The sequence below is a fragment of the Solea senegalensis genome, linkage group LG16 (assembly GCF_019176455.1).
Source record: "Solea senegalensis isolate Sse05_10M linkage group LG16, IFAPA_SoseM_1, whole genome shotgun sequence".
NCBI lineage: Eukaryota > Metazoa > Chordata > Actinopteri > Pleuronectiformes > Soleidae > Solea > Solea senegalensis.
The window spans coordinates 14,316,641-14,337,004 of NC_058036.1; the positions used below are offsets into that span (position 1 = coordinate 14,316,641).

At 43.3% G+C, this 20,364-nt stretch overlaps 1 protein-coding gene across 4 annotated transcripts in view; it reads right to left on the reverse strand.

Moving 5' to 3' along the window:
* Positions 1–352: 352 nt before the first annotated feature.
* The window catches only part of cdin1 (CDAN1 interacting nuclease 1), a 52,027-nt gene continuing 32,015 nt past the window's right edge, over positions 353–20,364 (reverse strand). For 3 of the 4 annotated variants that reach the window (XM_044048056.1, XM_044048059.1, XM_044048058.1), the window contains one exon: positions 353–1,995. In XM_044048056.1, coding sequence (XP_043903991.1) covers positions 1,836–1,995 — 160 coding nt within the window. In that variant the 3' untranslated portion in view covers positions 353–1,835. Of the gene's footprint in view, positions 1,996–12,430; positions 12,472–20,364 lie in introns of those variants that run through there. The other variant, XM_044048057.1, reaches the window with a different exon arrangement.

The following is a 20,364-nucleotide window of genomic DNA, read 5'->3' on the forward strand; positions in this document are numbered from 1 at the left end:
GGCCAGGCAATAGGGCCTGTTTAACTGGACACATGGGGACAGTTGTTTTGTACCACATGGATCGGGGGGGCCTTGCAGAGGAAGCCATGGCCGCCTGGCGACCCTGCGGTGACCCACTGGCCTCCTCGCGGAGGGATCAAGGCCTTGATGGCAGCCGGCTCAGGGTTAGAGGTTTAAGGGTAACAAATCAAGCAACACTTTAGCGGTATTTAACCCCCACATACCATCCCTCTCTAACTGTGTGAGCGGAGCATGACTGTGCAGAACAAACATAGAAACGCTTATTTTTAATCCTGTACGGAGGGGGAATTTATCCTCCTCAGCAACAGAAACTTATCTGGAAACTTATGCATCACTTTATTCACGTCGCACTTTATTTCATGTCTTTGCAGGACAGTAAGTGAGGGGCCGATAATCTGCTTGGAGCTCAGGAACAAAAACAAACCCTCTGCTTTTTTTTCAATGCTTAGAAAGCTCAGAATGTGTAAAAAGAATTATAAAAAGCATTCTCTGACGTCCTTCGCCCCTTTCACTTTCTGTCCTCTTGTGTGTGTGTGTGTGTGTGTGTGTGCAATAAAGAAGAGGACAGGACGGAGACCCCCTATCGGCAGTGCATATCTGCCTCTAAAAGCATCACTCAAATTTATGCTCACTTCTGGTTCCTCTAGCCCAGCTGTGTTTCTTCCATTAGTATATGCTCATAAAAGGTACTGGGGGCTGTAAAGATGTGCAACAGACAACTGCTGAATGGTCACCTTAAACTGGAAATCAGGTGTTTCTACGCACAACCATACAAGTGCTGTTAATATTCATGAAGACAATAAATATTAAAACCATTTATTAAAAAGCAAAATAATGAATTGTACTGTACATGAGAGCATTGCTTTTTTTGACATTTCTTATCACAGAAAATAAAAAGGACTTGCAAACAAACGTCCACAGAACACTGCAACTTCAGAAACAATGGATTGTTAATTGTGTATTTTAAGCTTTAGCTGTTTGGGAAATTGGTATAATATTATAAGTGATTTTCCAAAGTAGTAGAATTTAAAATATCCAAAATACCCAAATCTGAAGAGAATACATGACACTTGAGGGCAAAGGGGAAAAAAGGTTTAAAAAAACAACCAAAAAACGGACAATTCACATAAAATAAGCAGATGCGACGTAATGATGATAATGTCGTGTGGTGGTGTGAAGCTTTGCTTCAACCCTCCGTTATAATGTGAAGTGAAAAGGGTCACGGGGAGGTCAAATTTAATCAGAGACGTTCCTGTTTACCCCCCCGGAGAGGGAGGAAGAGGGCACGGAGTGACGCAGGTGAAAGACAGACGTCCACGCCGACCACACCTCGCTTATCTGCCGATGTAACGGAGGAGGAAAGAGTGACAAAGGCCAGGGCTTTGAGTGTGATAAGAAAAGGCCTTATGTCCTGCCCTGGCCCTGGCTCTCGTTCTGGCTGTCCACTTGCAAGGGGGGCCATCCAGGGGCCAGGAGCTGATGAGCACAACCAAGACATTCTCCGAGACACAGGTTTGGATCTATCTGACCCAGCACTGTCAGATATACAATGTGTCGGTGTGTAATTTACATGTGGTAGCTTTAAAGCATTGAAAGGGAGGAAGAAAGAGACGGACAGACTCGGGTCAGGTGGAGTTCAGGGCAGATTTTTTTTGGCCAGCAGTTTCACACTGCAGGAAAAACCAAATCGCTTCTGTATCCAGGTATCCACCCCTGTTCAGTGGTAGCGCCCTCCCTGCCTCCTGGTCTTTCTTTTGCTGTCCCACCATTCATCGTCCCCGTCCCAACGTCTCATCTCTTCTCACTCTTTGTCCTCATTCTGGCTCTTGTGTTGAGGGCTGGTCCTGCTGCGAGGCATGGCACAGGGTGGCAATGTCTGTGGGAAAGCAATCTTTGAGCAGGATACCTCTGTCTCTCTGGCAGTCCAGCTCGCCGATAAAACCGTACCAGTATATCACCAGGCCCGGACCAAACCTGCGGTGCAAGACAAAAAGAAACAAAGCCGGGCTATTGTTAGTTCATCATCGCCGTCATCTCGGACAGTTCCGATGCTATCGATGAGTGATGCCTCAGCTCACATATTCAGATTTGCACAATGCTTACTTATCTGTGGAAGAAAAACAGAAGAAGAGAGGAATGAGTTAGTGAACAGATGGAAAGACGGGACACCAGTGAGACTGATCTATGAAAGATAAGGTGACTTAGGTATTTTTGCTTTGATCACCGTGCAGGAAACGTGCGCTGAATCAAACAAAAAAAAGCCGCCAGGGAGATTAAGATCTCTCTGACAGTGTGATACACACTCGATCACATTACAATGGCAGCCAAATAACAATAATCTGTGAAATAACAAACCTTCACACCAAGGCCTCCAGATCCTGTCATCGGAAGCCCTTGGCACACAGCGGAGCACGCAGAGTTCAACACCATGTCTGAGACTTAGAACACACCACTGCATCTGCTGGTTAATGCTAGCCAGTCCAGCAGTGTCCAGCTGTTTCATTCACATCCACACTGAACGCCAAAGCGACTTTGCCTTAGTTGGCAAGCATTGCGGTCCCTAAGAGCTATAAATAATGAATTGCTAAGCAACTGAGAAGTCGAGTTAAGACTTTAAATGCAAGGTGTTGTTTTTTTCTAGTGTCACTCTCTTATTTGTTGTTGCTATTGTGTCTGTGGCTGCAGAAATAATTAAAATGGAGGAGTGCTTCTCTGGGAAGGTGCAAGGTTTTTTTTCCCCTCACAAAGACAATAAATCATCTTTTTTTTTAAGCTGTTTATTATGCCCCAAAGAGCAACTGGTGGCCCCTCTCTGCCTCATATAGATCATACCTATTCTTTGAACATTAGCTGCCATGCATAAAGACATGTCACAGTTCAACTCTGGATGGAAAGCACCTCAGCTACCACATGCAAAACCAGATTCAGGGGGCTGACAGAGCCTCGGTCCCAGACACTTTATCCTTAGACAGTTAACAATGCTGTGAGGCCTCTGGAGATCTAGACAGGAAGCTCGCTGAAGGGCCAGAGAGAGCAGCAGAAGTTCAGCTTCAAGGTAAAGTGCATAAAACATTGAACCGGCAATCAATCATTGCGTATTAAAAGACTCCCGACACCCTATGTTGTTATTTTTGAATCTCTTTGTCTTCCGCGTGGCTGTAATTTATGAGCATTTTATAAATACCTTTTTGGTTAAGTTTAAAACTTTGATGGATTCCGAGCCCATAAATTCAAGATCAGCTGTCATGACATTGGAGTTACCGTACGTACACATGTACCGCACTGGTGTCGAGGAGGCCTTGAGGCAGTGCATGTTTTACATACAGCGCTTGTCCGAAAGACAGACACGTGCGCGCGGAAAAAATGCGAGTGCAGACGCACAGACTCCTCCCCCAGTGAGGCCCTCGCAGCAGTACATGCACCCGCGCCCCGTCCCCGCATTCTGCGTTTTACAGTGTGTGATTTACGGGCGCTGTATCTATGAGCAAACAGGCCAAAGCTAACAGCCCTGGAGAAAGCCCACAGATGCACGCTTGCAAGTTCACCGCAATGTCACACACATAGCTCAGCCCTCTTAGCGCCGCACAGAGCTCAAGCACCCGAAACTCTCATCGTTTCCATGGTCCACTGCTGCACATGGCCCAACTCTTAAAATGGTAATGTTATGGAAACAAAACCTAAACATTTACATTAGATGACTTTAGAAAAAAGGGGTTATGGCTCTTCTTTTTATTCAGCTGGCGCGCCGTATGTATTTTCTACGAGAGGTGAGGCAGAAAGGGGGAGAAAAAGCAAAAAGACCCGCTTGCTGGAAGTGAAGAGGGGCAACCTTCTGCTAAGGTTAAAGCTGTACATCAACAGATAAAGCCGACTTGTATGATACATCATGTTCAGGGTCTGTCAGTAGAGGCCAAGTGCAGATTGAATCACGTGGAATTATAAACACGGGGGGCATGTCACCAAGGCCTTTCCATACCTTAAAGAAAATAAATAGACTTTGAATCCTACTCAGAATTAACACAAGTCAATACCACAGGGACCTTGAGGTAAAAATCTGAGATTAAGAAAATAAACAACATTTAGGGCGAAGGGAATCGTTAAGGCCTCAAGCGGATGCCTAAAGGATGAGATTCTTAAGAAGATTTTAAAAGAATAAACCAGAGACGATTTTTTCATTTTTAATAGCAATTATAAATATATGATGATAGGTTATATCCTCTATTCATTCAGACCCTCTGAAGTTTGTTTTCTGTCACACCAGGAGAAGTGCACAGAGGTCCGATTTGAATTTGTGGCGCAAATTGATGGTTCATTACGCGAGACGGCTCGTCTTAACCCGACATGTGCTTATTACACGTGCCACCTCCGAGTCAGAGTCAACCATCTTTCAATAAACACCTAAGTCGGCGAAATTGTTTGTAAAAAAAAAAACATAGCTAATTTTAGCAAAAGGAGGCCACTTGACGAGCCTGGGCGTGGACGGCGGCTGCCAGCAAACTGGTTCTGCTGGTGATAATGAGCGGGAGGTGGTCGCATTTAAAGCAGGTGCCAAGCGGCTCACTACTGCCGCTTAATGAGAGCGAGGCACTTAGGAACAAACAGCCTTGAATGGAGAGGAGGGAGTGTTATTAGTGACTGCCAGCAAACACGCAGCGAGGCGAGCCTCACGCAGAGCTAACACAATAATATCTCGGCATCTCGGATGTGCAACGGAAAGAACACTGGTAAAAAACACACACAACAACAACTGCTGCTAAAGTCCAAACTATGACAACTTTGCCTTTCTGATTTTGTGTCTGCCCTTCTCATTTTCAGAGGAGTCTAAAAGTGGACGGAGGTCAGACGGCACGCCTCTCCAAAAACAGAAAACACCTCAACAGTTCAACATTTGTATAGAACACACAGATCAAGGTTAATTTGATCTGCCACGTTTGGTGAGAAAAAGCCTCGCGCTAAAACTGCGGGCCGTGCACCTCTGCCAAAACACATCACACGACATGACGAATTATCAATAAAATCAAGATGAATCTGCGCTCGACTTTTAAAAAAAACAAAAAAACAACTCATTTCATTTCACATGCCGCGCGGAGCCTTTTTAAACAAATGCCTGAGCAATGATTTAGACAGCATAAGCCTCTACCTGAGGGTGAACTCTATGTCTCTGAGGTCTCCCCACAAAGACCTCTTTGTTTTCAGCATCCATACATCAGGTCACAAGGTAGGGCCACTAAAGCACTGCCAAACATTAGCTTTAGTCAGTCATTTCTCCTCTCCTTGAAATGCCGGTATGGGAACCTGCTGAACCTCTTTTTTTTTAAGACGGAGAGGACGGAGAGCGATCGGGGGGTGAAAAGTATAGAGGAAGTGTAGGAGTCTGTGCGTGGGAGACAGAAGAACTGTGTACATAGCAAAAATAAAGAACGAGTGCACGTTACTGACAAATTGCCTGTTCCTTGGAGGTCAGTCTCTATGTATAGACAGGCTGCCTATAGGGAGTTTATTTACCAGGTCAGATAATGGTGGTGTAATGTGTTTGTAAGCACAGGGCAGTGACCTAGGAGACATACCAGGTGATAGGACCCTGCGACTGAATGTGTATTTTAATGGCCGCGCAGTAGCTGTTTGTAACACGACGATGATGAAGTCGGTCCTGATAACACAAGTGTTTGTGCACACAAATGAGGTATTTAAAGGCACAAGGGATGTCCTCAATGTCCCCTTGCTACAAAGTATACAGCACATCCTATTGTCTGTACGTAACAGGAGATGAATGGGAGAGTTAACCTCTCGCAGGCCTGTTATTTACTCGTAGATCTAAAAATAGAACCTCTTTTTTTCCCCTTCTCTATTTTTCTTTATGGGTAGGGAAAAGTTCAACTCAGCTTAGGTATGTAAAACACAAATACAAGGCGGTTCAAACCTCCACAAGCACCATAATTAAGGTGGAATAGAGAGCAATAAAAAAGGAAAACATCTCCTGCCAGGTATAATTCTCACAGACATTTTTATGGTTTCTATCGATGGGGTATGGAAATGGAAAGTGGCACGGATGTGGTTCCTCTTTGTCACCGTTGGAGGTAGAGAGTGTTTTATGTGTGGAGGTGTGGAGGTGTGTAATGTGTGAGTTTGAGGGGCACGGGAGGTCAGGTGCAGTCAGTTTGTCATGAATCGCACACTGGCAAGACGGAAATTTACGCACAATGAGTATTTGATGTCAATTTTGCATACGTACGATATGCAAAAAAAATTAAAATATAAAGTTGCTAAATTAATAATCAATCATAATAAAATATAATTGTGTTTACAGTGGTGTTACAGATACTGTGGCACATTTTATTAATTCAGAAAGACAAAGTCAGACATGCACAACTGGGATAACTACATTAACTTCATATAAAAGAAAACACAACAGCACATCTTTGTGAATCTGTTGGGTAAAACAAAGTAAAAGAGGCCTTTACTAAGCATTAAAGTTCATTCAAGTTGAATATAAAGTACAAATACATTATTTTTTAATCTACTCTGTGACCCTTCAGTTTAAATCTACGTCCTCAGCCACTCGCTCCCACTAATCTGAATCTTATCACCTTACAAACACACACACACACACACACACACACAATGTGACTCAATCCATCCGACTGTCGATTGATTACTTTGCTCGCCGATGCATGATTATGTGAATGAACGAATGCACTTTTGATGGTCAACACAGAGAGCACAGACTCACAGCACCATTTGGTCCTGGTTAGGATCTGTTTGTACAATATCATGCTTCCCAAACATCCTCCAGCCAAGAGGGGGTCTTAATCAGTGTTTGGAACTCGTTAAGTCCCTTAACTGAGCATGTCGCCTACCACATTAGCAACACATATCAGAGGAACAAGTGTGTGTTGTGTGTGTAATGTGCACTGGTCCCTGCTAGATCTACGGCGTCATGGTCCAATGCTCTCTGACACACGCGGCTCTGCTCTGGATGTGGAGCGAAACCAAACAAGGTGTGGTCTGCTTTGGTCTTAGTCTGTTAAGTGTTCAGGAGTCCGTTCCAAAGCAGCGCAGGGAGATACCGCACACGACAAAACAACCTTCCCGACGACAGCTCCGCGACGACACCAGAACAGTCCGCATTAAAGTCTGATTGGAGTTATGGAACAACTTGTATTTCAAAGAACTTTTCATCCTGTCCTAAAATATCACCATTCCATCGACTTGATAACAGAAATTTAAAAAAAAATACACTTGCTGCTAATATTATTAAATTATATTATACCAAGCGCTCGACTGAAATCATGAGTAGGCAATAATCATGTCCTTAAGGCACACAGAGCTCAGAATAAAGATTACATTTGTTTTGACTATATAGGAGGTAAAAAAATATCAGTTGAAAAATGTCTTTCACTGTTTTCAGATGAGGCTCATTAGTCTCCGAAAGCCAAACACTGCCCACAGTGCTAATTTGACAACCCCGTCTAGAGAATCCCTCTAGCCTTTGATGAGTCCCCAAGTCTGTAAGTTCTGCTTGGAGACAGGAAGCTCCCTGTGGTGGCAGGCGAGCGGGCTGGGGGGCTGGGGGGCTGGGGGGCTGTGCAGACGGAGAGGACTACAGCGTCAGGGGGATACATGCTCCTTTAACCTGTTATTGTGAACTCCCAGCAGCCCTGGCCGATAATTGCCACCTGTCTCTGGGGATACACAGTCAAACGCGGGCAGAAAAGACGACAGCCATTTTGTGTCTGTTGCCGCTCCCCGCCCTGGACATCCCGGGTCCTACTTCTGCCCCTTAACCCTGGTGGGTAATGTGTTTTCAATTTAGGATGATCCCCTGCAACAGGCCCGAGCCCTAATCAACAACAGTTTGGAGTGTAACCCTATCTGCCCTCGCTAGGGCAGCGTCAGCCTGACTGGGCGCCTGCAAACCTGATGTGTCCAGCTGAGGAACAGAGTCATGTGTGTGTGTGTATACGGATGATATCATGTTTGTACGCGAGGATGTGAGGTCACAGAATGTGTGCCTGATACACGGCCATTTGTTTTCCACTGACGCACCTGAAGATGAACATGTACACGCACACAAATAAGGATGCGCCACGTTTTACTGCTCGAGACCATCAACGGATTCAATTATATAGAGACAGCATCATGTTATGGAAATGAAAGGAACCACAATGAGTTCGCACACGAGTTAATCACATGGTTCTGTTCTACAGTAAGACCAGGGAGCACCACATAGAGTTTCACTGTTACACAGGTGACAGCCAGCTGTATTTATTTGCAAAGCCAGATGAAACTGATGAAATCGGGTAGTCAAACTTCAGGAAAGTCTGTCTTTAAGACAATTCTACAGTTCAACTGTAGGAGAGCTTAAAGTAATCTCAGATCAACAAAACACAAAAAACAAGTCTCTAACTAGAGCTGCAACTAACGATTAATCTGTCGATTATTTTTTCGATTAATCGTTTGGTGTTCAGAATATCAGAAAACCTTAAAAATGTTGATCGGTGTTCATCAAACCTGGAAATGATGATGTTCTCAAATGTCTTGTTTTGTCCACAAACCAAAATGATAAACTTTTAATGATTTCATTGTTATCCAGAGCAAAGAAATGAAGAAAATATTCATATTTAAGAAGCTTAAACAATCGGAAATTGTGTTTTAATCATGAAAAAAGTTTCAAACTGATTATCAAAATAGTTGACGATTAATTTAGTAATCGATTAATAATCGATTCATCGTTTTAGCTCTATCTCTAACTATAACTCAAAGGGATAATTAAAGGTGAGTATTTGTTGCCTCTACACATGACAACTGCAATCCTGTATTGTCAGGGTGACCCAAAAATTCAGTTGATGCAAGAAAGCTGATGCACTAACATTAACAGTAATTAGAAAATAAGCCCCTTTGCATGGGCTCCATTAATAATATTCAAAATACTTGATGCCCTTAATGATTTTTTTTTTTTTTTCTACAAAAGGAAGCCAGTTCCATACCGAAAAAGAAATTAAACGACTATAATGGAGGTTAAATGATCAGATATCAGTCTACAGTTTCAATTTGCTGCCACTTCAGTAAGGGCTGGATAGAAAGTAAAGGCATGGGAAGGCAGGTGTGAATGTTTGTTGTGCACGGCCTCCTGGCCTCTGCATCCACGAAGAACAGAACTCTGGCCCAAAATTAGAGTGTGGCCTCTAATGTCTCCCTGGGAAGGAAAAAAAAAAAGAGGCCTGGCTTTCGTCCAAGTCAGCACCTTTGGAAGTGCAGTCGTGTTACCACCACTAAATCAACATGTCAGCGCCCAGGCCAGTGAACTTCTTCACCCAGACTCCAGTGCTCACAGCTACCTCACACACCTAATGAAAATGGCATGAAAGTCTGCTAAAATGTGAAAAAGGGAAAAAAAACCAAAAACTCTCCTTTTCAGTGGACCAACGTTATTATCATTAACAGACACAGAAACCGTTTCATTTTACTCGCTCTTGAACCAAGACCTGCTGCGACAAACCCGGCTGAAATATCCTCAACGTCAACCTTGGCCTTTGAGGCCAAAATGGAACCGTCTCACTTTGTGGGGCAAATTTGGAGATGAACGCTGGGGCGAGGGACCACAGAGAGCCGTGTGCTTACTCGGCAGTCTGTTTACATTCCTGAGGGCAATTTTAGCCCCTGGGGGTGGGGGTGGCTGACATGTCGTTGGGGCTTGTCAGTGGTGGACGGGCAAGTCAGCACAGTGGCGGCACCTGGACATGTGGGTGGTACACAGAAAAAAAAAGACACGCACACAAGCACCCAGCAAACAAACCGCTGGAACGGTGTTTGTGCCGTTTGAAAACTGAGATTTCCTTTATACAGGTGAAGATTTTAAAGCTCCAGGTTGCGTCTTCCAAATAACCATCAGTGAGAGAAGCTGACAAAAAGAAATGCGAGTGCAACACGTTCAACAGGCCCCCGCCACAGAGCTCCATTATCTTTATACAACACAGGATGACCTCCCGTGTTTTCACTGATGATCTGGGGCGCAAATCTAATTTCATTGTAGTTTTTAAAAATTTGCTGTGCAAACAAAACAATACGTCTCACGGCTCAAGACTCACTCTGAGGGCTTCTGTGTGCGTGTTGGGATTTGTCTTTTTATTACTCCCAGCCCAGAGTGTTCCTTCAAAGGGGCAAGAAAGCAAGATGTCCATGTGTGTTTGCAGTGTGACTGCACGTGTAAGCGAGAGGGGGGAGGAGACGGCCAGAGAAAGAGAGAGAGAGAGAAGGAGGGAGAGACTCGGAGCTTATCGAAACTAATTAGGCGAGGGATCAGGATGGAAGTTAAATACTGAGCTACATGTAATGAAAGAAGCAGAGTGGGGGACATCTAGGGGTCAGGCCCACACCAAACAGTGGTCCTCAGGCAATCTGGTATTGATTTTCACTTGTTTGGGAAAGAAGGTGGACGGGTGGGTTGGTGGGAGGGAGGGAGGGAGGCGCGTAGAGAGAGAGACAGTAGGGCAGAGTCTAAGGGTCTCCCGAGTTGTCAACTTGACAGTTTAACCCCTTTCGGAGGAGAACAAACAAACAGAGGGATCTCCTGAGCTGACAGCGTTGATCTGTCACAGCGATGACACTGCAAAGCCCCAACAATGCCCACACAGGAGGGAGAGAGGGAGGAGGGGGGTGGATATAGATATGCACAGGCACATTCCCCAACCCGAAGAAGATATGCCTGTGTTCTGCTAAAGATCTGGAAAGTGCAATCTAATAAGAATCTGCACTTAGAGACATGTGATTTAGACTTTGCATTAAATCTAAGATCAAATATGTATTTGCACATTACGGGCATGTGATATTTATAAACAATTATAAGTAGTAAGTGACAGGCTGTCAACTCCATCAATTATATTCTGCTATGTACCCAACTCAAATTGTGTCTCTAATAAAGCGATATGGGTCAGCGTCTACAAACGACACAGAGACAGACACACAGACATCTGCGCTCATCCCTTGTCACTCAAAGTTGGAGGGCCGTCACCCCGAGCACCTTTCCTCTCATGTCCTTAAACACTTGAAGACCCTCTTTCTCTCGCGCCCACCCCCTCCCAGACTGCCTCGTGGCTTTGTCACACTGCCCAACCCCCCCCCACGCCCCTTGTCCCCCTGTCCACATCAAATTAGAGCGGCCCCTGCAGTCCCCATTACGGCCTGGGAATGCTCCATCATGACGTATGCTACGGGGTCCCTCACTTGTCAGCAGTTGTCAGACAGATAGGGAGTCTGGAAACACCCAGTTGACAGGTAATCTTAATGTCTTCAATTAGCCCAATTAGGCCTGTCATAAACAATTCCAAAAGTGCTCGACCAACACAAACAGATAGACGCACGCACAAGTGCACACGGGCACACACTCGCAAAACAAGGTCTGCGGGGTATTAATGAGAAGGGTAATGGATATATCAGCGGATGGTTGACTTGCCTTTTGTTTCAGGGTGTGTGTATGTGTGTGTGTGTGTGTGTGTGTGTGTGTCCATCCCTTGCTCTCAGCTGTACACTGCTGGCTGCTACCTGGTCAGTTCAAATTGTACTATCTCCTTTCATTAGTGCGTCGCTGGATGAGAATCTGAAAGGCTGTGACAAAATTCATTTGAGACGAGTTGGAGCAGATTGCCTGAAGCAGGTGCTGCATGGGAGATAAAACAAAAGCTGCACGTCTGTGTGTGTGCATGTGTGAGTGAGAGAGAGAGAAGGAGGGAGAGAGGGGGAGAGAGTCTTCACATTCTGTTCTTTTTCTTGCTATGGTAAATGAGTAATGACACAAAAGTACTTCTGAAAGAAAGGGCAGGGACCAGATAGGAATTGGCCCAGCGATTATAAAACTGTGGAGAAATCCAAATATTGTTTTTAGCATGACTAAATAGGCCAACACCTTTCTGAGCCTTGGCTGCGCGATAACTAACAGAGTTTGATTTGCTCTCTCCTCTACAATATCTTATCGCAGAGCAATGGTGACACCCCACTACATCATCGGCTTTTGTCCTCTAACCGGTTCTTTAAATTCACCCATTTGCGTTCACTATCAATTTCTTTCTCTCCAGGGTGGACGGGGACGCGGGACACGTTTTGCAAAAAGCCTCAGCTCACGCAGCTGAGGTTGAAAATTGAGATTCCACAGTTTGGAAACAAAAGCAAAGCGAGCATCAATATTTGAGCAAGGGCTTCACATCAACACGGTCTACATCTTCTGTTCAGAGGCCCCCGAAAGGTGCTGACACGTTCAACGCAAGCACCCGCACACCAATGTCAGAGCATAAAATACAAAGGCAACAAAAAACAATTAACACATATTATTTTAAAACCAAGGCAATATGGTGAACGGTGAAATCCTGCGGCACAAGACGAACTGACCGCTATCAGCAAAATCAGTGATGGACCTCTTCCTCTGATCTTTACCTCAAGTGACGGCTGGAATGCCATCTGATGAAAAAAAAAAAGAAGGAAGGAAAGAGAGAGAAAAGCCGTCACTGGGAAGTTGTAATAGGAAATTGCTCTTGGCAACTATTTGTTCAAGCACTGGATTTTTTTTTTTTTCGTTTTTATGCCAACCCAGCGAGACCCCATTGGAAAACAGGGCAGGTCCCCCTAATGAGTAATCTATTTCAAAGCAGTCGTGTCTGGGCATGACAGTTTACTGAGAGGCTTGAAGAACTGGTAATTACCAGTGTTACGGGGCAATTAATGCATATTACACTGCAGCACTCATGGCGGTGACTGTCAGCTCCCCAATAAAAATGAGCACTCTTCAGCTAAAGGGTGACATTAATTGGGCCCTTAATGACTATGCAGAGGAACCAAGCCAAATAGGAACAAAACAGGGGACTCACTCTGACTCCAGCAGAGGGCTGGAAATTGGACTAAAAATGAGATTAATTGCTGTTTAGAAAAAAAAAAGGGGAAAATGTGGCAAGGGGAAGGGAGAGAAAGAGGTTGGAATTATAGGGTGCAGAGAGCAAGTGCTCCACATACTGATGACAATTAAATTTATTATTTCATACTGTATTTTCTTTACCTTCAAAAGGTTATTTAAAGAAGCGTTTCAACTTCAATATGGCGACCAGCAACTATTTTCTTTGGAAAGACGTAGATAATAAAGGAATAATTGAGCAGTGTGTATTCCAAACTGAAGATTTTGTATTCCTGCGTTCCTGTTTGTGTGCGAGTACCGTCTCAAGTTAATGAAGCGGGAATCTCCCTTTTCACCGCGATGTCAGCGCACAAACACAGGAAACACACTTGTCACTGCAACAATATGTTAAATCTGGCAAGTAGAGATAAGTTTTTTTTTTAAAAAGGCTGTTTTGTTTGGTCTTTCTATAAAAAGGTAACTTTTTTTTCCGTTTCACACTGGGCCTACTACACTGCGGCTGGAGTTGTGGCTGATTTTGGTTTTTAGTTTGGATGCGGTTGCTAAGGCAACCTCTAGTAGCAGTAAATATCATATCATACAGTATGGACATGCAGCTTTAATGAGTGAAAGATTTAAGGGATTTGCCTCAGTGAACAAATGGCCACACATATCACAACCCACACACTGTACATACAGTAAGCTCAAGATCATCTTAAATCACACTTTGGTGAAATATAAAGAAGGATAAAAGAAGTATATTTAGATGCAGTATTTTCCATAATGTGTGATAGAGAATAATCATCTTAAGAGGCAAATGTTGTGAATGTCTGGGTTACACATGCTCCTGTGAAGCCTCAGGCCTAAAGTGTATCTTTGCAACAGTCAATAAGACATTAAGCAAAGCTTGAATCAAAACGTAAATCTGGCAAATTGCAGGCCTTCCACCCCAGTGATGTTTGTTCAGATGGAGATCAATAATGTGGCGAAGCCGCGAAGATGAACGGTGCACACGCGGGCAAACACCACCTGCATACGCATTCGCCAAATGATAAAAAATATCAGCATGCAAAACATGCCGTCATTTGCATACATTTTTTGATTTTCCGTGCTATTTAAATATGCGGTTAGAAATAGTCCGGCGCTGCCTCTTGCGCTGTCACGCTGCACACTCACACTGTCATTGGCCCTGATAGAACTCTTCCTCTTCAAAGGGAGCTTTGCAGCGAAGAAGAGAATGAGCAAATATTTGAATTGCAAAAACACATCATCTTTTTTTGCGAGGGGAGTAAAAAAAATCCAAGGGAACTTTTTAAAGACACCCGCAGACCCAAGAAAGCCAGCATATTCATAGCGTAAGCACTCCTCTTGCTAATTTACCATATCCAAATTTGTGTAATGGGATGTGACACATTTTAGAGGGGATTGCAGGGGGGAGAAGAAAAAAAAACTTTAATTTGAGGAGAAAACCATAAAATGCTTAAGCTGCGACTGTATTTAACCGAAATCCACCACACAAATCCAGGTTCTCAGACAACCTGACACCGGTTTGATTACAGACTGGAGTGTAATTAGCTACTTAAGTTATCATCTGGAAGGTTGGAATGAGCAGCACCGACTTCCTTACTGGCTATTTCAGCAAATCTTAAGAGGCCTGTCGTTTCAGCGGCAGCAGCAGCATTTCCCTCAGGATTGAGCAGAGCCAGTTTACAACCATTTACATGTAACCACTCCAGGAGAATCTCTCGCTTCCACATTTTTGCAGAAGTTACTGAAAGAAAGTGCAATAAATAATCTTAATGACAAATCAGTAATATGATTCATAGCGTATTGGAAAGCATGAGGTCCCCCCACGTTGATGCCAGGATAAATACGACGCTTAAGCCAAAACTTACAAATCTAGTCATGAAAAGCCATGAACAACATTAACAGCAATAAATACCCATCTTCAGACATCTGAAAAAAACACCCCGGCAAAAAAGCGGGGGAAACACTCCTCTCCTGTGTTTATGATTGTAAATTTATTTACCGCAGGTTCCGCGCTACCTTGAATTTTAAGTTTGGGAAAATACGAGCGTCTCAAAACACACAGTCAGAGAAATGTCTAGGTCGGGAACACGTGGAGAATTAAATAAGAGGCAAAATAAACTGTGGAAACAGACAAGCAGCCACCAAAGGGGGGGGGGAATCAAGGGTGTATTTTATTTAAAAAAGTTAGCACGCCAAAACTTTCAATATAAGACAAACATTTGTTGGATTATATATGAGTTAATTGTGTCCTTGAAGACACGGTGAGTGCTCCTCAGAAAATCCCAATACATGGTCCACATCTCACACAACCCACCGGTCCAACCCTCGAGTGGCCTCTATCCCGTCTGCTCACAAGTAGACAAGTTGGAGACAGGTCTGAGCAGAAATCAAACGCGCATGATGGATAGCTTTACTGCACAATGACCTCTGTCACTGGGTTCTTGCCCTAAATCAATGCCGGCGATAAGGGCTCGGCAACAGCGCTCACCTTGGTATGTTCACCAGCAGACCTTATCTACGGCAGGAGGAAGTATGAGTAATAACCAAAGACAAGCTACGACAAAACCACTAACCCCACCTTGTCAAACATAATTTACAATGTATATTCAGCTCAAACCCCCGCCCCAACCCGCCACTGCTAAAATAGTAATTATGAGAACCGGAGAGATTTGGGACTCAGCGTTTGAAAGATTTAACCTGTTTGTGAGAACGGTTTGCACATAATATTTGGTCCAAGGCTTCATATTAAACACGGGGTCCACAGACAGAGACTTACTCTTCATACACTTAAGTGAAAGCACATATTCCTTTAAAAAAAAGAACAAAAAAGAAAATATGAATGAGATCCTTAAATTTGAGGACTGTGTGGAGTGTCCAAACTTTCAGTGATGCATTTAAGGAGAGGTTGGAGGTGAAAGTTGAGCGAAGGGCTGACAGGAAGTAGAAGCCAAGACTTTATGAAGAGTACACCACTGAGAACTCGGAGACCTCTCAGTAGTTTCTCAGTGTGCGTGTGTGTGTGTGAGACGGAGTGAGACGCGCACAAGAGAGTGTGCGGCGAGAGTGAGCGCGCGCTTCCAGGCAGTCGCATCAAAACGGGAACGCGAGACCAAACATGACGTGAAAAGTTGCAATTAGCTGACCCCTTTCCTCCTCGTGTCACAATTTGAAAAGCCCTGCCTCTAAAAGCCACAATTAAAATACGCTCGCTTTCTCGTTCAGAATGACTCCTGACAAGGTTAGTAATATTTCAAGTAACTGCAAAAACATTCGTGTGGCTGTAATCCTTTTTTTCCATCACTTTGCAGGGGCGCAGGTAACCTCGGAGAGAGTTTCCCATGAACTCAGAGCTACAATTTGAAAACAAAACGGTCGACGAACGGGAGGGAGAAAAAAAAAGAAAAAAAAAAAAAAAGGACGAGTCGTTCAAAGTTTCATTCAGTGTTTTGTTTCACCCGGCGAGTTGAAGCTTAATGTTTTGCCATCATTACTCAGAAAATTTATCCCCTTTCTAATTCAAACCACTACAAATATTTAAAACAGAGCCAGTGGACTTTTTCCTGCAAACCACGAACCCCATCCTTAGCAGGGACTTTAGGGGGTGAGAACTGTCAGCAGCTACGGTTTCTCACTGTTAAACTCCCGCCATAAACAAATTAAGAAATGTGTAATCTGTGGTCCGATGGTTTAAGACATACTTATTAAAATAGTGCATAGCAATCTTTAAATATTGTTTTTTTTTCTTCCCAAGGTCATATTGTAGTCACAACATTGTTTTGGGAGTTTTTTCTTTTTTAAAAGTGCTGCAAGTCCGTAAAGTTAATAGTTTTCACATCCACTCCAGCCACAGGAGAAGCCAATGTAAAGTGTCGGGCCGGACAGTGAGCCAGCCAAGGCTTTAGCTGCAGCTGCGCTCAAATTGAAGTGGCACTTTCTGTCAGAGGCCTTTCACCAGACAGCTCTATCCTGCCCTTTTACTCATAACCTCCATGACACAGTGACAGCCATTACACACACACACACACACACACACACACAAAAATTCAAGCTGGTCACTTAAAAAACACACACAGTCGTTATTGAAGAGACAGATTCTGGGGGTTTTACATGGTGGAAGATTCATGGCGTAAAACATGCCAGCCGATAGCGAAATCACTCAAAATGAGAAATACAAAAAGGGGCCCGACGCACGGCGCAAGAACTTCATCACGTGTTCAGAAATGACGCCTTTTGTTATTTTGCATCAAACCGAAACGGATTAGGTGTCGTCCATTTCCACCTCCACCTATGATGAAATGTTACATCCGAGTTGGACTTCGAATCATATCATTACACCGTTAACTTGTTTGTGGCGGACGTACAACAGAGAGGAAAGATTTCATCAGCGTCAGTCATTCTGAGCGCACATTTACAACAAGGAGTTTCAATAGGACGCACTGGAAATAGCAGAATTTATAGACCCGACATAGCTTGTGGAGACAAATCTGTTGACCCGATAGATCTCGTACATTAACTCGCAGAATTGATGAGCAAAATCAAAAGGTCAGCACTTGGACACAGGCTCCTCATGTGTCTTTGATTACACACTCCCACTAAGGGATCGGCAAGCAGAGATGTTTAAGCTATCAGGCAATCAGACCGCCGAGAGACGTGAAACTCAAACCAGAGACGGGAGAGGGCTGCCTGGGAACAAAGATGGGGGAAGAAGTTTCTGATGAAGCTTTTTAACAAATGCCAGGCCAGTAAGGAAAAGACTCAGATGTGCTTGTATCTCTTTCAGTGTTTCTGGCAACAAGGCAGTGAAGTGAATTAATACTGAAATACAAAGCAAAGTTCACAAAAACAAATACCTCTTCATCTGGTGTTTTAATTCGGTTACTTACGGAACATCAGTCAAGATGACTGCCATGAGGTACAATCAGATATAGGTCTTACGTCGTGAAACAAACAACCCCAACCATATATCAACATTATTCCAGGAGACGGATGAGGTCATACGACTGAAACAAAAAAATGTGAAAATCCGGTCTTAACTGCAAATGAATGATGGAGCCAAATTAAAAACAGCATAGTTGCTTTAGTAATTTATTCCGAAACAGACGCAGAAAATGTTGCTCTGGGAAATAACATTTTGAAAAACTGAGTAAGTTTAAGCTTTGTTGCAAAACTCAATAATATAATCTTTTTGCTAAGAGGTTAGACTATATACCACTTTTTTTCTATAAAATGTAATTTTTATCTACCTTTTTTTGGAATACTTTACTTTTGGAAATGATTCCAGTGTACAGAAAGAATTCACAGCTATACAAAAAGATTAAATCGGTGGAGAGAAAGGAAATAAGCATGGGTGGTATCGAAAGAAAAACAAGGTTGTGTCAGGGACACTGGGGCCTATAAAAAGCTGCCTACTGTCTAGGTTATCTATAAGGAACCACTTATCAAAAGCGACCAGCTCCACACACTGACGGATGGGCCTCTGCAGACCAAGAGTACCATGCACATTATCTGGTAAACACAGAGCTGCTCTTTAAACACAAAAGGCAGAAATATGACGTTGTTTTCTCGGCTGTCATTGGATAAAAAAAATATTCTGTTTATTTTTGGTCAGAGAAGGGGAAAAAAACAAAAACACATTGCTGACCAGAACAGAAAATTGATTTAAATTAAACTAGCTCTTAAATGGTTCAAAGAATTCTACACTATAGAGAAACTTTGAAAAAAAAAAATATTTTTTTCCCTTAAAAATCCTCCTTAAAAAGCTGTTAAACACTTTGCCACACAATAATGTTATCCACATGACACATAAATACAACTGAAATAGAAATGACTGCACTTTTCTCACTGTCTGAGCAAACTGAATGGTAGTAAAGGAAAAGAACAAATCAATTGGATTCTTGTCTCAATCATTTCTTTGTGAAAGGCCACAGGACTCATGGTCCAGCGCTCTCCTCAGGTCTTGGGAGGACCTCCGTCCTCTTCAACAAAGAGGTTCAAATGCAATTTGGCACTCGAGTTGGGCTGGCACTGAAACGCTTTTGAAGTAGCTGTGAAGTGTGAGGTGCACGAAATCAACTACATCAAGTCCTCATCAACCAAAGGTCCTAGAGAATACCTTAAATATAATTAATAATTAATAATAATTTTTAGCCTTTATGTGAGATTCAGCAAAAAAAAACAAAACAAGGGCATGAAAAATGTCATCCTAGTTTACATGATGTCTAAAACACAGACCTATGAATAAGAATAACGTATTGAACTGAGCACTGAGTCTATTTGCCTGTGCTTTTTCTGCGTCAAAACTTTACAAGTTTATACACAGAGTGTAATGTTTTTTGGAGGGCAAGCAACTATTGAAACTCGTGTCTTAGATTGAGTTTTAAAAAAAAAGAAGAAAAAAAAGTCGATCTAATACTTGTCCTCTACTTTTCTGTGTGTTTGATAAATGCTCCGAACTCCTTCCTGGAATGAAAAGCCAGAAGGTCACCGTAGACGTAGAGTGAAAGACACGGGTGGGGAAGAGAGGCAGTGAGAGTAAATGTAGTATGTAAGCGTGTGTGTGTGTGTGTGTTGGAAGCGGGGGATTCTCTGTAAATCTGATGACATAGACCGTGAAAGCTGACAAAAAAATGTACGATCATCTTTTAAATATTTCCGTAGCAAAACAGGAATTTGTGGAGTAGACATGCTCGCTCCCCATTTTACTTGAGGCTTCTTCTCCGTCTCACAGTGTCACAGGAAGAGCAAAAAGACAGGAGGGGGGATATGTATATATATATATATATATGTATATATATATATATATATATGTATATATATATATATATATATGTCACTGGGGTGCTGCTTTCTGTCTCACTCCTCGTTCGTATGCACAACGGCCACGTCAACGCTGCGCTCACAGTCAGTGGTAAATTACAAAATCTGGATAATGCACAAATACAAACCTTCTAAAATAAATAGCAGACATGGAGGCTTAACTGGAGCGAAATCCTAAGGCTGCTGGAGACCTGAGAGTGCGCGGATTAAACTCCAGACGCCTTAAACAATGCACCCAAATGTGCATCCTTAAGCATGAAATCCTTGAAGCGTCAGAGCCAGCTTGTCATTTACCATTAATATTCCATGTTGCTTGTGCTTTGGGGGAGGCAGCATTGCACTTGCGAGCGCTGATGTGCCCTTAAACAAACACTTGCGAAGCCCTGAAGGACCCACCAGCGTAGGTCGCTATTTTTCTAGCTGTGGAATATTCTAAGAAAGGATGTCATAACAAAGGAAACAATAAAAGAGGCCACGTTCCTGCACTGCAAGGAGCATCCATAACTATAGATAGAAGGAAGGCACTGTCATAGGGGCTTTTGCTTATATGTGTACTCGAACCTCGGAAAGCTGTATCGATTAACATCACAACGCGCCGCGTGACTCGCCACGATTAAATC